The sequence below is a fragment of the Crinia signifera genome, chromosome 9 (genome assembly GCF_055691185.1).
Source record: "Crinia signifera chromosome 9, ASM5569118v1, whole genome shotgun sequence".
Taxonomy (NCBI): domain Eukaryota; kingdom Metazoa; phylum Chordata; class Amphibia; order Anura; family Myobatrachidae; genus Crinia; species Crinia signifera.
Window position 1 is genome coordinate 15,523,438 of NC_139225.1, and position 17,000 is coordinate 15,540,437.

The 17,000-nt window shown below is 48.6% G+C and overlaps 1 protein-coding gene and 1 pseudogene across 1 annotated transcript in view; one reads left to right on the forward strand and one right to left on the reverse strand.

Annotated features, from left to right (window-relative positions):
- Positions 1 to 3,778: 3,778 nt before the first annotated feature.
- KCNT1 (potassium sodium-activated channel subfamily T member 1) overlaps positions 3,779 to 17,000 on the forward strand; it is a 208,404-nt gene continuing 195,182 nt past the window's right edge. The window contains 1 exon segment of the mRNA XM_083161136.1: positions 3,779 to 4,292. Within this exon segment, the coding sequence (XP_083017262.1) occupies positions 4,114 to 4,292 (179 nt within the window). The 5' untranslated portion in view covers positions 3,779 to 4,113.
- On the reverse strand, positions 14,089 to 14,224 carry LOC146039973 (U2 spliceosomal RNA; annotated as a pseudogene).

A 17,000-nucleotide genomic window follows, 5' to 3' on the forward strand; every position in this document is an offset into this window, starting at 1 on the left:
ACTCTCAGCGTGTCCTATAAAGCAACCACACAACATAAAGGCTCTTATTAGACAGTTATTAGTGGCGGTATAATTCAGCGCATACAGCAGAACCGCGCAGAACGATGCCGCTAACTGCTCTGCAATTAAATGTATGCCCCCCACCCCATTTACCGTGTGCTGACATGACCCCAAACTCCTCTCACCCATGGGAAATAATGACAGCACTACATGTTGCCCATAGCAACTAATAATTTCTCCATTGCAGCCTGGAAAATGAGAGATGCCTGGTATCGGTACCGGTTAAGAGCTGCAGTGTGAAAGGGGTACCAGTAATAGGAATTGCTACAGGGTATCAGTGGGGACAAAAATAATATTCAGAGATGTCCCCGATTTACTGCAATTATAATCATAATAATCATATATGAAGGTTATGTTGTATTGAGTTTTGCTTTTTTAATTTCAGCTTTATTTAAAATAAAGGTATCATAAAATTATCCTTCCTTTCTCCTGCTCTCTTTAACTCCGCCCATACATGGCAAACATCTCGAATGGCAAAGCACAGCACACCAGTTGTCTTACCTGTGGACTCCGGTATTGAACCTGTGCCAGATGCCACTTACTGATTTCTGTTACAGATCAGACGTACAGTAGACGTTGGGGTGTGAGCGCAGACTGGAGGAAAAGGATTCCCCGCTCTCTCGTGATGTTCTGCGCAATGTCCGACAGCCCCTGTGGTGATTGGCCAGTGCAGAAGGTTTGGGTCAGTGATATAGATGCAGATATGACACTTATTGTGCACTGTTGCTAGTTACGCCAATTCGATGGATATGATACACCTCTACTAAGTTTTTGATTTAGGGTCAATTAACCAAAAGCCCTAAGGCAGGCATGTCCAAACTGTGGCCCTCCAGCTGTGAATCTACACATGCCAGCATGCCTTGCCATATTTTTAGCATTCACTAATAGCAAAACTGTGGCAATGCCTGATGGGACTTGTAGTTTGACACCAGCTGGAGGGCAATAGGCCTTTATTCAGATCTGATCGCAGTACAAATGGGCAAAACCATGATGCAGTGCAGTTGGGGCAGATGTAACATGTGCAGAGAGAGTTAGATTTGTGGTAGTTATGTTGTTCTGTGCACTGTAAATTCTGTCTGCATTATTTTTACACTGCAATTTAGATTTCAGTTTCAACACACCCAGCCCAAATGTAACTCTCTCTGCACATGTTACATCTTCCCCACCTGCAGTGAACATGGTTTGCCCATTTTTAGAACAAATTTGTACTGCGATCAGATCTGAATAAGGGCCATAGTTTGAACATGCCTGAGGGCCTGATTCAGACAGGTATATTCGCAGCCTAACGAACAGGTAAACACCGCCTGGACGCCGGCCGAACGAACACCCGCTCCCCAGCCACGGGAATCCCTGCATTTACATGCTACACGCTTACACATAAAAAGTCAGTCTAGACGAAGGAGATGGATGAGTTTAGGGCTGGTGCTGGTGTAATGTGACATCTCCTGCCAGACCACTGACAAACCTGCATTCCCAGAGCCACTGACTGTACACTATAGTCCTATGACCCTGACTGATCACGCTGAGGATGCCAGCTAGCATATAATCAGCAGTGACACAGGAGCGCCACAAGGTGGCGATACAGCACAACATATAATATGGGGACAAAGAAGGAGCCTCTGACTATTACAGGGGAGAACAATGTTCCATGTCATAGTACAGGATGAGCCAGTGCTGTTTCAATGGGGGTTGGCATATGCCACCTGTAGCACAATCCCTGATAATGATTCTGCCACACTAGCTACCCACATGTCCTTAAGTATAATGCCTGGCATGCTTATACAGAGTCATACCTCAGGGGCCAATACACAGTACATTGGGCAGGTTATGCCAGCCCTGCATAGAACGTGGCAACCCCTCCAGTCTGCCCCTTTCTGCGCTGGTGTAATAGTATCGGGCTCATGGTAAGGTGGTAGAGTTGGTGCAGGGAAATGACATTTCAGGCACACAATGATGTCATTGCACTGACTTGATGACATCACAGAGTGCGCCAGGGCTTATCCCTACACTAGAGAGCTAAATGGGGTGCACATGGGAGGTGACTGATCCCCCCCCCCCATCCTGGCACCTGCAGATTAGGGGGCACCCCCAGATCTTGTATAGGATCTATCAATGGCTCCATTCAGGTACAAGTAACGAGGGCAGCCCTCTACTGAAAGTGAGGGGGGTTTAGGGGTCAGGCCGCCAGCAGGCAAATTATTGGTCGCCCGCCATCATGACACTGCCTCTTTAATTTTGGGGCTAATCCAGATGCCTCAAGACGAGAGTCTGGGGGAGCGGTAACAGCTCCATAAATTAGACTTTTTATACACTGGATACAGTATTAATATAACAGTACAGATGGTCTATAGTATAGGCCAATGGTTCCCAAACTGTGTGCCTAGGCACCCTGGGGTGCCTCAGGACACTTGCAGGGGTGCCTTGGGTTGGTGGACCAAGATCAATTCATATTATTTATGGTCAATGTACCAGGCAAAACCAGTGCTGGTGGCTGCCAATCATAATATATGTGGACAAACAGAAGCAAATCCTGTCCCTCACCACATAACTGTGACATATAAACACAATGTACTTCATTTAATTTTTTTTTTCTGACTTTCTCGATAAGAAGCATTTGGCCTAGGGGTGCTTTGAAAATATTTTGTTGCTCTAGGGTGCCATGATTCAAAAAAGTTTGGGAACCACTGGTATAGGCTGTTTCAAACGTTTAAATAAGATATGTGGTCAGGAAATGGAAAAACATATCATAATATATAAATACACAAACATAATAGAACCAATACTGCACTTTTTAAGCTCACAGTCTCCCACTTCATGGTAAGGCTCCTGTCTCTTCCTCCTGGCAGCTGCTCTCTGGTCTAATGTGATGTTTGAGGGCTCAGATCTACACACACACACACACACACACAATACTTGGTAAAAGAAGCTGCTTCCACAGGACATGTGAAGCAGCTCCGCTCTGTCCCTTACACTGATGTGGTGGCAGCTCTGTTGATCATATTATATACCAGTGCTATTGTTGGCATAATTGAAGGCACTTGCCAAGAGGAGGGGGGTTTCTGAGCAACGAGAAACCCTCCCTGTGTGTGCCTATGGGGTGCACCAAGTTGCTGCAGTGGGGTGTTCTGCACTGTCCGGCAATTTATTCCTATGCATTAATTGCATTTCATTCCAGGCAGTGCAAACCAGCACGTGCACTAGAATTTTGCCTTGCAGAAGGGAGAGTCAGCTTAAATTTGTGTGGGTGCTGCATAAACAACTTGCGGAAGAACTACAGGTTCCAGCATGTCCTGCCAGCTAGCAGCAGCCTCCTGTTAGTCACAGTACAGAACACGGCTGTATTGTACAGCAGGGAAGGAGCCCTGAGCTGGTCCATCTGCACATTCTGGGCACCAGTGCAATGTGTCCTCTATGTGCAGGAACAGAGGCGGGAGGACTGGGGTGATGGCAATCTATGAATTGGGGTCCCATCCAGGAGACACAAGACCATCAGCACTTGCAAGTACAGCAGTGTATGAGGGGTGCCACCTGGACAGAACCTGAATGATATTCTGCAAGAGTTAATATAGCTTCTTGTAGTCTCCCCACCTGGCAGCTTCCAGGACAGAATGCTGCAATACAAACACTGACCGGCAGGTGGCGCAATAGGACCAGTGCCACTGGGAGCTTTAAATCCAGCGTGTGAAACGGCTGCTGGACAGTCAGCTCAGCTGTACGGGGAAGATGGAACTGGTCGGGTTGTGACCAGAGCCGGAGGGAAGAAGTGTGTCATATAGCAGCTTGCTGTATAGGGGGCCCGGTGCTGACACAGCAATGGCTCCCCACAGGAGCAGGCAGTGCTAAGGTAGGTGCAAACCAGGAGCAGCGGCACCCACCTGCTCATTGCCTGCCCTCTGCAACTGGCATGAGTGACCCCACCTGTGCTCCGCCACCTGCAGGATCTGACTGAGGAGGGGGCTTGTAGTGCAGAAAGAGGGACCAGCTGCAGCCTAGAGCAATCTGCAGAAGTCGGAACTTCATGGTGAGTCCCTGCGCTGGGAGCCGGGGGCTGGGATGCCGTTCTCCGACCAGGACAGGAGCCTGCAGGGATTGTACAAGTCTACAGCCCACCAGCATCAGCTGCCCCCGGGAGGGGAGGCTGGCAGCGCCGACAGGAGTACGGGCAGCGAGTGCTACACCAACCAGAGCTTCGTCTATGATGATGGGACCAGCAGCCACAGGTGCACTGCCAGGTAACTAGCCAAGGGGCTCTGCCAACCACACCACAGGTACACTGCCAGGTAACTAACCAGGGGGCTCTGCCAACCACACCACAGGTGCACTGCCAGGTAACTAGCCAGGGGGCTCCACACACCACACCACAGGTGCACTGCCAGGTAACTAGCCAGGGGGCTCTGCCAACCACACCACAGGTACACTGCCAGGCAACTAGCCAGGGGGCTCTGCCAACCACACCACAGGTACACAGCCAGGTAACTAGCCAGAGGGCGGCTCCGCCCATCACACATGCTCTGCCAGGTAACTAGACACGGGGCTCCACCCACCACACCACAGGTGCACTGCCAAGTAACTAGCCAGGTGGCTCTGCCCACTACACCACAGGTGCACTGCCAGGTAACGGTACTTATGTAGTATCTGGGCGCCCGATTTTTTGATTGTATGCCTTAACTTAAGGCATACAATCAGTGCGATGCGATGCGATATCGCATCGCATGCGACCATATCGCATGCGATGCGATGCGATGACCCGATTTCCCCATAGGATTCAATGTTAAAATGGACTGAGTCCATTTTAACATGGAATTCAATGGGAAAAAGGGGTCCTTTTCATACCCCTACTATCCAAGTGGGCATGGAGTTGGATATAAACCTGTGGCGAGCGTAGCGAGCCACCGAGCCCGAACCGTGGCGAGCGAACGGTATTCTGTGTCCCCTCGCGGGGCTCGCTACGCTGCCACGCTTCGGGCTCGGTGGCTCGCTACGCTCGCCACAGGTTTATATCCAACTCCATGCCCACTTGGATAGTGGGGCAAGGAACAGGACCCCTTTTTCCCATTGAATTCTATGTTAAAATGGACTCAGACCATTTTAACATTGAATCCTATGGAAAAATCGGGTCCATCACATCGCATCGCATCCGATGGTACTTGTGTATTTTGGCGGCGCCCATCGCATCGCATACCATAACGCATACGATGGTATGCGATGCGACGCGATATCGTAAGATAGTGCACGATGGCATACAATTTTCAAATTGTATGCCATTGTACATGGCATACGATGCCATACGATGCGATTAAACATTGTATAAGCACCCTAATGGGTGCTTATACAATGTAAAGCACACAAATGGGTGCTTACAATGTTTAATGCACCCCCACGCCACCCCCCACTATAAACGTGAACCCGAAGCGTGGCGAGCGCAGCGGTACGCGTCCTACGACCTTTTCATACCCCCACTATCCACGTCGGCGTGGAGTTGAGAATAGAATAGTGTGGCGAGCGCAGCGAGCCACCGAGCCCGAAGCGTGGCGAGCGCAGCGGATACCTGTGAAGCCCGCGAAGGGACGCGTTTACCTGTGAAGGTATCCGCGTCCGCTCGCCACGCTTCGGGCTCGTATGCTCGCTGCGCTCGCCACACTATTCTATTCTCAACTCCACACCGACGTGGATAATGGGGGTATGAAAAGGTCGTAGGACGCGTACCGCCGCCCCTCGCGGGCTCGCTGCGCTCGCCACGCTTCGGGTTCATGTTTATAGTGGGGGGGTGGCGTGGGGGTGCATTTAATATTGTAAGCACCCATTAGGGTGCTCAAAAGCACCCTTTAGGGTGCTTATATGATTTTTGATCGTATAGGGGGTCAAAATCGGGTGCATGGCATGCGATGCGATCCGTTCATCGTACGACGGACATCAGGGGCGCCGCCAAAATACACAAGTACCCGTCCGATTTGGTCGCATGCGATGCGATACGATGTTCCCGATCCGACCCGATTTCTAAATCGGGCTCCCAGATACCCAGGTAACTAACCAGGGGATGGCTCCGACCACCACACCACAGGTACACTGCCTGGTAACTAGGCAGAGGGCGGCTCCGCCCACCACACATGCTCTGCCAGGTAACTAGACACGGGGCTCCACCCACCACACCACAGGTGCACTGCCAGGTAACTAACCAGGGGATGGCTCCGACCACCACACCACAGGTGCACTGCCAGGTATCTAGCCGGGGGGCTCTGCCCACCACACCACAGGTGCACTGCCATGTAACTAGTCAGGGGGTGGTTCTGCCCACCACACCACAGGTGCACTGCCAGGTAACTAGCCAGGGGGCTCCGCCCACCACACCAAAGCTGCACTGCCAGGTCACTAGCCAGGGAGTGGCTCCGCCCATCATACCACAGGTACACTGCCAGGTAACTAGCCCAGGGGGCTCCACCCACCACACCAAAGGTATACTGCCAGGAAACTAGCCCAGAAGCCTCCACCCACCACACCACAGGTACACTGCCAGTTAATTTGCCAGGGGGTGGCTACGCCCAGCACACCACAGGTAACTAGCCAGGGGGGCGGCTCTGGCCACAACACCACAGGTACACTGCTAGGTAACTAGCCAGGGGGCTCCACACACCATAGGTACACAGCCAGGTAACTAGCCACAGGGCTCCACCCACCACACCACAGGTACACTGCCAAGTAACTAGCCAGGGGCTTTGCCCACCTCACCACAGGTACACTGGCAAGTAACTAGCCAGGGGGCTCCGCTCACCACACGTACACTGCCCGGTAACTAGCCAGGGAGCTCTACCCACCACACCCACAGGTACACCACCAGGTAACTAGCTATGGGTCTCCGAAAACCATACCACAGGTGCACTGCCAGGTAACTAACCAGGGGATGGCTCCGACCACCACACCACAGGTGCACTGCCAGGTAACTAACCAGGGGATGGCTCCGACCACCACACCACAGGTGCACTGCCTGGTAACTAGTCAGGGGGTGGTTCTGCCCACCATACCACAGGTACACTGCCAGGTAACTAGCCACAGGGCACCGCCCACCACACCACAGGTACACTGCCAGGTAACTAGCCACAGGGCACCTCCCACCACACCACAGGTACACTATATATATATCACATACAGCACATGTAATATTGGTACAAGCTGAAGTCTATGTGGTTATAGTGAATGAAATAAGTATGACATCGCTATGTAGCCTAGAATGCTCATCCTGCTGTGGGACTACAAATCCCAGCAAGCTAAGGCAGACTTGTTTGTATATAGATAGATATGCTTGTGTTTTCCTGGCTGTTGCGGGTCTTGCCAGGTTCTGTGCCCTATTCCAGTGTTGGTACACCATCACATCTGGTGTACAGGGTGCCTGTGATAAAGTCCCGTGGGCAACCTCATGTGCCAACGTGCCACCACAGTACATATATCACTGTGTAACAGGCGACTGATCCTGTCACCAGCTGTGGTAACGTACACATTCCCTCGCATGTTAGAGAGAAGGGGGGACACTAGCGAGCCAGGCTGAATCAGGCACAATGTTCCGTCCATCACTGACTTTCCTATGGGTTTCCCTGTGCGCAGCATGTTGTGTAGTAACTGCCTCAGTCCTGCAGGTGTCACTGTTGTTATTTATTATTATTATCCTGCATTTGTGTTTTGTTCCATAGACAGTTATACCAGCAATGATATCTCTCAGCTGGCATGTGCATTCATATACGTGGGGTTCTCCTAAATACACACCCTGAATGTCCTATCGGGGCATCTGGGTGGTATCCCGGCAGTTCCTAGGTGGTCTCTCCGGCTGGTGGGGGTGTGAGTGTGCACTGCTGCCCTGAGCACAGATGGGGACAATACAGCACCTGCGTCCTGGCCCAGATGTAGAGCAGGGGGGAGTATGGCTGCTGTGATCACATGGGTCAGCATCAAACAGGATGCAGAGACCCCCTGCAGGGCCACATAATGCAGCGTCAGGCCACTGAGCGCACACAGGGACACGACTCTGCCCGGGGGTAATACACAACAGCAGCCAGTGATGTGCAGAGCGGAGCCTCCGTCTGCGTCCTGCGTGGCGCTGCTGCCCGTTGTACAGGGTCTCTGCAGATAATGAGGCACTGTCAGATGAACCTGGGACAGTGCCAACCTCAGCGCCAGTGATCGTGATCCCCAGAGATCATTGCTCCGTCAACACTTACACTACCAGGTTCTACAACGCTGAACCCCTGGCCCCAGGAGCTTACAGTCTAAACTCTCTGACGCACACATGGGTCCATATTACCACTATGGTTTATTAACTTATATAGCGCCAGCATAGTCCGTTGTGCTTTACAATTGAGAACAAACATTATTAGGGGGAAATTTACTAAAGGAAATTTGAAAAAAATAGGTGTAAAAATAGGTATATTTGTATCCAGAAATACACTTATTTTTGACATTTACTATCCCGAAAATACGGCAATTCGTATTCGTATTGATGTTCGATCAATTTGAATACGAATTGCCGTATTTTCGGGATAGTAAATGTCAAAAATAAGTGTATTTCTGGATACAAATATACCTATTTTTACACCTATTTTTTTCAAATTTCCTTTAGTAAATTCCCCCCAATATCTGATCAAGGCCAGTGGTCAGGACATGTTGGGGTGTAGTGTCCTATGTCTGTATAGGGTGTAATAGATGTATTATGGCCGGTGGTCAGGACATGTTGGGGTGTAGTGTCCTATGTCTGTATAGGGTGTAATAGATGTATTATGGCCGGTGGTCAGGACATGTTGGGGTGTAGTGTCCTATGTCTGTATAGGGTGTAATAGATGTATTATGGCCAGCGGTCAGGACATGTTGGGGTTGTAGTGTCCTATGTCTGTATAGGGTGTAATAGATGTATTATGGCCAGCGGTCAGGACATGTTGGGGGTGTAGTGTCCTATGTCTGTATAGGGTGTAATAGATGTATTATGGCCAGCGGTCAGGACATGTTGGGGTGTAGTGTCCTATGTCTGTATAGGGTGTAATAGATGTATTATGGCCAGCGGTCAGGACATGTTGGGGTGTAGTGTCCTATGTCTGTATAGGGTGTAATAGATGTATTATGGCCAGCGGTCAGGACATGTTGGGGTGTAGTGTCCTATGTCTGTATAGGGTGTAATAGATGTATTATGGCCAGCGGTCAGGACATGTTGGGGTGTAGTGTCCTATGTCTGTATAGGGTGTAATAGATGTAGTATGGCCGGCGGTCAGGACATGTTGGGGTGTAGTGTCCTATGTCTGTATAGGGTGTAATAGATGTATTATGGCCAGAGGTCAGGACATGTTGGGGTGTAGTGTCCAATGTCTGTATAGGGTGTAATAGTTGTATTATGGCCAGTGGTCAGGACATTTTGGGGGTGTAGTGTCCTATGTCTGTATAGGGTGTAATAGATGTATTATGGCCAGCGGTCAGGACATGTTGGGGTGTAGTGACCTATGTCTGTATAGGGTGTAATAGATGTATTATGGCCAGCGGTCAGGACATGTTGGGGTGTAGTGCCCTTTGTTTGTATAGGGTGTAATAAATGTATTATGGCCAGCGGTCAGGACATGTTGGGGGTGTAGTGTCCTATGTTTGTATAGGGTGTAATAGATGTATTATGGCCAGCGGTCAGGACATGTTGGGGTGTAGTGTCCTATGTCTGTATAGGGTGTAATAGATGTATTATGGCCAGCGGTCAGGACATGTTGGGGTGTAGCGTCCTATGTCTGTATAGGGTGTAATAGATGTATTATGGCCAGCGGTCAGGACATGTTGGGGTGTAGTGTCCTTTGTTTGTATAGGGTGTAATAGATGTATCATGGCCAGCGGTCAGGACATGTTGGGGGTGTAGTGTCCTATGTTTGTATAGGGTGTAATAGATGTATTATGGCCAGCGGTCAGGACATGTTGGGGTGTAGCGTCCTATGTCTGTATAGGGTGTAATAGATGTATTATGGCCAGCGGTCAGGACATGTTGGGGTGTAGCGTCCTATGTCTGTATAGGGTGTAATAGATGTATTATGGCCAGCGGTCAGGACATGTTGGGGTGTAGCGTCCTATGTCTGTATAGGGTGTAATAGATGTATTATGGCCAGCGGTCAGGACATGTTGGGGGTGTAGCGTCCTATGTCTGTATAGGGTGTAATAGATGTATTATGGCCAGCGGTCAGGACATGTTGGGGTGTAGTGTCCTATGTCTGTATAGGGTGTAATAGATGTATTATGGCCAGCGGTCAGGACATGTTGGGGTGTAGTGTTCTATGTCTGTATAGGGTGTAATAGATGTATTATGGCCAGCGGTCAGGACATGTTGGGGTGTAGTGTCCTATGTCTGTATAGGTGTAATAGATGTACTATGGCCAGCGGTCCGGTCATGTTGGGATGTAGTGTCCTATGTCTGTATAGGGTGTAATAGATGTATTATGGCCAGAGGTCAGGACATGTTAGGGTGTAGTGTCCAATGTCTGTATAGGGTGTAATAGTTGTATTATGGCCAGCAGGGCTGGCAACAGAAATCTTGGGGCCCGGTACACTGATATATCCGGGGGCCCAATACCCCCACAATTTTAGTACACTGCATATTGAACTTGTATTTCTATTGTTACAAAATAAACCTAATTAATATTCACTAATACCGGAGGGGGGTTCCAGGCAAGCACCCTTTCAGGAATCCAGACGGGTGCCTTTATAAACCATTGCTAGGCACTGCACTACCACAGCCATGCTTACAGCCCCTGATTCCCTTAGAACCTTGGGGCCCCTCATAAGCTTGGGGCCCGGTACAGCTGTCCCCTTTGACCCCCCCTGTCGCCTGCCCTGATGGCCAGTGGTCAGGACATGTTGGGGGTGTAGTGTCCTATGTCTGTATAGGGTGTAATAGATGTATTATGGCCAGCGGTCAGGACATGTTGGGGTGTAGTGACCTATGTCTGTATAGGGTGTAATAGATGTATTATGGCCAGCGGTCAGGACATGTTGGGGTGTAGTGTCCTTTGTTTGTATAGGGTGTAATAGATGTATTATGGCCAGCGGTCAGGACATGTTGGGGGTGTAGTGTCCTATGTCTGTATAAGGTGTAATAGATGTATTATGGCCGGTGGTCAGGACATGTTGGGGGTGTAGTGTCCTATGTCTGTATAGGGTGTAATAGATGTATTATGGCCGGTGGTCAGGACATGTTGGGATGTAGTGACCTATGTCTGTATAGGGTGTAATAGATGTATTATGGTCAGCGGTCAGGACATGTTGGGGTGTAGTGTCCTATGTCTGTATAGGGTGTAATAGATTTATTATGGCCAGTGGTCAGGACATGTTGGGGGTGTAGTGTCCTATGTCTGTATAGGGTGTAATAGATGTATTATGGCCGGCGGTCAGGACATGTTGGGGTGCAGTGTCCTATGTCTGTATAGGGTGTAATAGATGTATTATGGCCAGTGGTCAGGACATGTTGGGGGTGTAGTGTCCTATGTCTGTATATGGTGTAATAGATGTATTATGGCCGGCGGTCAGGACATGTTGGTGTGCAGTGTCCTGTGTCTGTATAGGGTGTAATAGATGTATTATGGTCAGCGGTCAGGACATGTTGGGGGTGTAGTGTCCTATGTCTGTATATGGTGTAATAGATGTATTATGGCCGGCGATCAGGACATGTTGGGGGTGTAGTGTCCTATGTCTGTATAGGGTGTAATAGATGTATTATGGCGGGCGGTCAGGACATGTTGGAGTGTATTGTCCTATGTCTGTATAGGGTGTAATAGATGTATTATGGCCAGCGGTCAGGACATGTTGGGGGTGTAGTGTCCTATGTCTGTATAGGGTGTAATAGATGTATTATGGCGGGCGGTCAGGACATGTTGGAGTGTATTGTCCTATGTCTGTATAGGGTGTAATAGATGTATTATGGCCAGCGGTCAGGACATGTTGGGGGTGTAGTGTCCTATGTCTGTATAGGGTGTAATAGATGTATTATGGTCAGTGGTCAGGACATGTTGGGGTGTAGTGTCCTATGTCTGTATAGGGTGTAATAGATGTATTATGGCCAGTGGTCAGGTCCTGTTGGGATGTAGTGTCCTATGTCTGTATAGGGTGTAATAGATGTATTATGGGCAGTGGTCAGGTCCTGTTGGGGTGTAGTGTCCTGTGTCTGTATAGGGTGTAATAAATGTATTATGGCCAGTGGTCAGGTCATGTTGGGGTGTAGTGTCCTATGTCTGTATAGGGTGTAATAGATGTATTATGGCCAGCGGTCAGGACATGTTGGGGTGTAGTGTCCTATGTCCGTATAGGGTGTAATAGATGTATTATGGGCAGCGGTCAGGTCATGTTGGGGTGTAGTGTCCTATGTCCGTATAGGGTGTAATAGATGTATTATGGGCAGTGGTCAGGTCCTGTTGGGGGTGTAGTGTCTTGATGATACACGTGCGGTTATGATTGACAGCATGGAAATGATCCAGTAGCGGCTGACACCTGCCGGGTTTACGAGCAGTCGTCTCCACTGTGTGTGAGATCAGCGGGGGCCGGATACTTGGTATCTGGCCCTATAGCACTTATTCCCCATAAGTCAGAGAGTGCCAGTGTATCCCATTGTCGCCTTTGGCCAAGCCTTTGTTTATGAAGGTTCTGCGCTTCCTTCCCCCGCAGGATAACGCCATTCAGTCCCGTGTGTGCCGGAGGCAGCAGAATATCAGTGACAGTTGCACATTCTCAGTGCTTGGCAGCTGCTCTATAGCAAACAGCCCCCCGGCCAGCCGGCCACCCCTCTGTGCATCAGCGTCTACTGCAGCCAAGAACCCAGCTCATCACTATTCCCTACTACAGGACGCGTCTTTGATCCTTAAGAAAAACAACAGATAATAATCCCAGGAACAATATTTGTGTATGGCCATTGGTTTGTGCGTTCTGCATACAAGTGTGTAGGAAACAACACACCGCGATTGTGTAAGGACATTATTGGGAGCCTGGAACCCATGACTCCACTGTAGATTCCCTAGTACAGAGGGGGGGTTATGTGTCATGGAAAATTCCCACTCCTGACTTGTGACAGGGACAATGGGGTATTGCACATATAATCCCCCCATGTGCTCTGATATTGGCTTCTGTTGGAGGGGTACAGATGAGTTTGAAACAACTCAGGAGCCCGAGGTGTGCTCCCTACCACCAGTGCTGTGCCTAAACACGTGCATAGGGGTCGTGCGATCGAATGGACCCTCTCCCAAAGGATAAGGGCCCGTATCTCCCCTAACCCCTCTCAGCCATAAGGCCGAAGAGGGGGAAAAAAGGGATCGGTGGGTCCTCTTTGCCGAAGCTTAGAGAGACCCGCTTTCCTCAACCCCGGAAGGGTTAGGACAGTGGGTCCTCCGCACCCAAAGGTTTGGAGAGACCCGCATTAGGCTTCCCTCCACCTTGCGGCTCGGGGTCGCCCTCGAGGGGACCGAAGCTCTCCCCAAAAGGATGAGAGCTTCGGTACATTGGGGAATGGTAGGCCCATAAGGGTCAGCCACACAACCCAAAAAAAAAACCTGACAAAACTACAAAAAAACAGAAAACATGAAAAGTGCACGAACGTGCGAAGAAGAGAAATAAATAATAAAGAGGACCCCAGCCAGAAGGCCGGGGTGGGGGTGTGAAAACTTGTCCTACCCCATCCAAAAGGACGAGGTAAGGACGTGCAGCCTAACCTAGAGGGGAAGTGCGCAGTGCTAGTGCCATACTAGTGCATGGTGATCTTTGGGATCACCCGTGCAGGTTCGGCAGCCCCGAGTTTCCCCGGGGGCACACTGCAGCCTCGGGCTCCAGGCAGCCAACCGATCAGCGTCCGACCAAGTGTTTCTCTGCTCCCATCATAGGGCACTTTCCAGCCCCTGGCATGAGAATGGGTACACCACTGGGCTTTTCGAATGACTCCCTTAGGGGTTGAGGCCCCCTCGGAAGAGCAATCTACTCAGTCTCAGTGTTTCTCCGATCCCAAGGTGAAGGTACTCAGCCAGACTTTTCACCACTCCCAGGCATGAGGGGTCCCAAACCCTCCGCCCATCAGAGCAGCTGCTCAGTCCAGCCTTTCTCTATTCTCTGCCAGAGGCCAGTCCATACCCACTGATAAGAACAGATACTACACTTGATCTTAGCCAAAAGGCCGAGAAGCGATGACATCAGTGCCCCTCACAGGCAGTCCTAAGTGACTGCTAGCAGTGCATGTTTTCCAGATGATGTGACAGCCAGTAGTGATTGCAGCGGTTATGGAGAACATGGAGTGTTGGGTATCCATGGGGCACATGGCAATACTGCAGAACCCCACTTGAGCGGGCAAGGGGGCAATAGCCCCTACTATGACTGGCGCAGTATTGCAGAGTGCTGACCTGCACACAGGTAATGTGGTAGACCCCATTATGATGCACATATCTGACATATTTATATCAGAGGTGTACACAGGTATATACACACAGGTAACAGTTACATCACAGGTATATACACACACAGGTAACAGTTACATCACAGATATATACACACACAGGTAACCGTTATATCACAGGTATATCCAGGTGACATGGTTATATCACAGGTATATGCAGGTGACATGGTTATATCACAGGTATATACAGGTGACATGGTTATATCACAGCTATATACAGGTGACATGGTTATATCACAGCTATATACAGGTGACATGGTTATATCACAGGTGTATACAGGTGACATTGTTATATCACAGGTACTGTATATACAGGTGACATGGTTATATCACAGGTACTGTATATACAGGTGACATGGTTATATCACAGGTATATGCAGGTGACATGGTTATATCACAGGTGTATACAGGTGACATGGTTATATCACAGGTGTATACAGGTGACATGGTTATATCACAGGTATATACAGGTGACATGGTTATATCACAGGTACTGTATATACAGGTGACATGGTTATATCACAGGTACTGTATATACAGGTGACATGGTTATATCACAGGTATATGCAGGTGACATGGTTATATCACAGGTGTATACAGGTGACATGGTTATATCACAGGTGTATACAGGTGACATGGTTATATCACAGGTATATACAGGTGACATGGTTATATCACAGGTACTGTATATACAGGTGACATGTTATATCACAGCTATATACAGGTGACATGGTTATATCACAGGTACTGTATATACAGGTGACATGGTTATATCACAGGTATATACAGGTGACATGGTTATATCACAGCTATATACAGGTGACATGGTTATATCACAGGTGTATACAGGTGACATTGTTATATCACAGGTACTGTATATACAGGTGACATGGTTATATCACAGGTACTGTATATACAGGTGACATGGTTATATCACAGGTACTGTATATACAGGTGACATGTTATATCACAGCTATATACAGGTGACATGGTTATATCACAGGTACTGTATATACAGGTGACATGGTTATATCACAGGTACTGTATATACAGATGACATGGTTATATCACAGCTATATACAGGTGACATGGTTATATCACAGGTGTATACAGGTGACATGGTTATATCACAGGTGTATACAGGTGACATGGTTATATCACAGGTATATACAGGTGACATGGTTATATCACAGGTATATACAGGTGACATGTCATATCACATCTATATACAGGTGACATGGTTATATCACAGGTATATCCAGGTGACATGGTTATATCACAGGTGTATACAGGTGACATTGTTATATCACAGGTATATCCAGGTGACATGGTTATATCACAGGTGTATACAGGTGACATGTTATATCACAGGTATATACAGGTGACATGGTTATATCACAGGTGTATACAGGTGACATGGTTATATCACAGGTGTATACAGGTGACATGGTTATATCGCAGGTGTATACAGGTGACATGGTTATATCACAGGTGTATACAGGTGACATGTTATATCACAGGTATATACAGGTGACATGGTTATATCACAGGTATATACAGGTGACATGTTATATCACAGCTATATACAGGTGACATGTTATATCACAGCTATATACAGGTGACATGGTTATATCACAGGTGTATACAGGTGACATGGTTATATCACAGGTATATCCAGGTGACATGGTTATATCACAGGTACTGTATACAGTTGATTGTTATATCACAGGTATATCCAGGTGACATAGTTATATCACAGGTAACATTTTATATCACAGCTTTATACAGGTGACCGTTACATTACAGGTGTATACAGGTGACCTGGTTATAGCACAGATTTATACTAGTGACCATTACATTACAGGTATATACAGGTGACATGGATATATCACAGGTGTATACAGGAGATGGTTATATCACAGCTGTGTACGGGTATATACAGGTGACCGTTACATTACAGGTATATACAGGTGATGGTTTAGTTACAGGACAGCTATATACAGGTTTCATCACAGGTGAGATAGTGGGGTCCTAATGATAACATATTGCAGTCACCTGTACCATCAGCCCCCCCCCCCTCCTAAAGGTACATAGTTATACCCATTTCATACCCACCAGGGTCACTGAAAACAAGTTTCAAACTGTGTTCACACTGCAGGCTGGACCAGGGTTATTACCACATATTCTTATTTTCCAGTGCTTGGAGGTGACAATCTACAAGCTTCGTTGAGCCAGATTTCAAATAGAGTATCAACAGAGTCCAGGTTAGATGACCCGGGTTACTTATTCACACTGCCCCTTAACCCGGGTCTTTCCCAGGACCAACCCTGTGTGCTACCACGGATCACAGGGCCTATTCTTCGGGCTGTGACCTGAGATAACCCGGCAATAACCTAGGTTTTTGCGGCAGTGGGAAAGGAGGTATAACCGCTGGAGAACATCTGACGGGACCGGTCCCCTGCAGCAACGTTTCACAGGATCCAAAATCCGCTTCTGCTCTCATTGACAGATT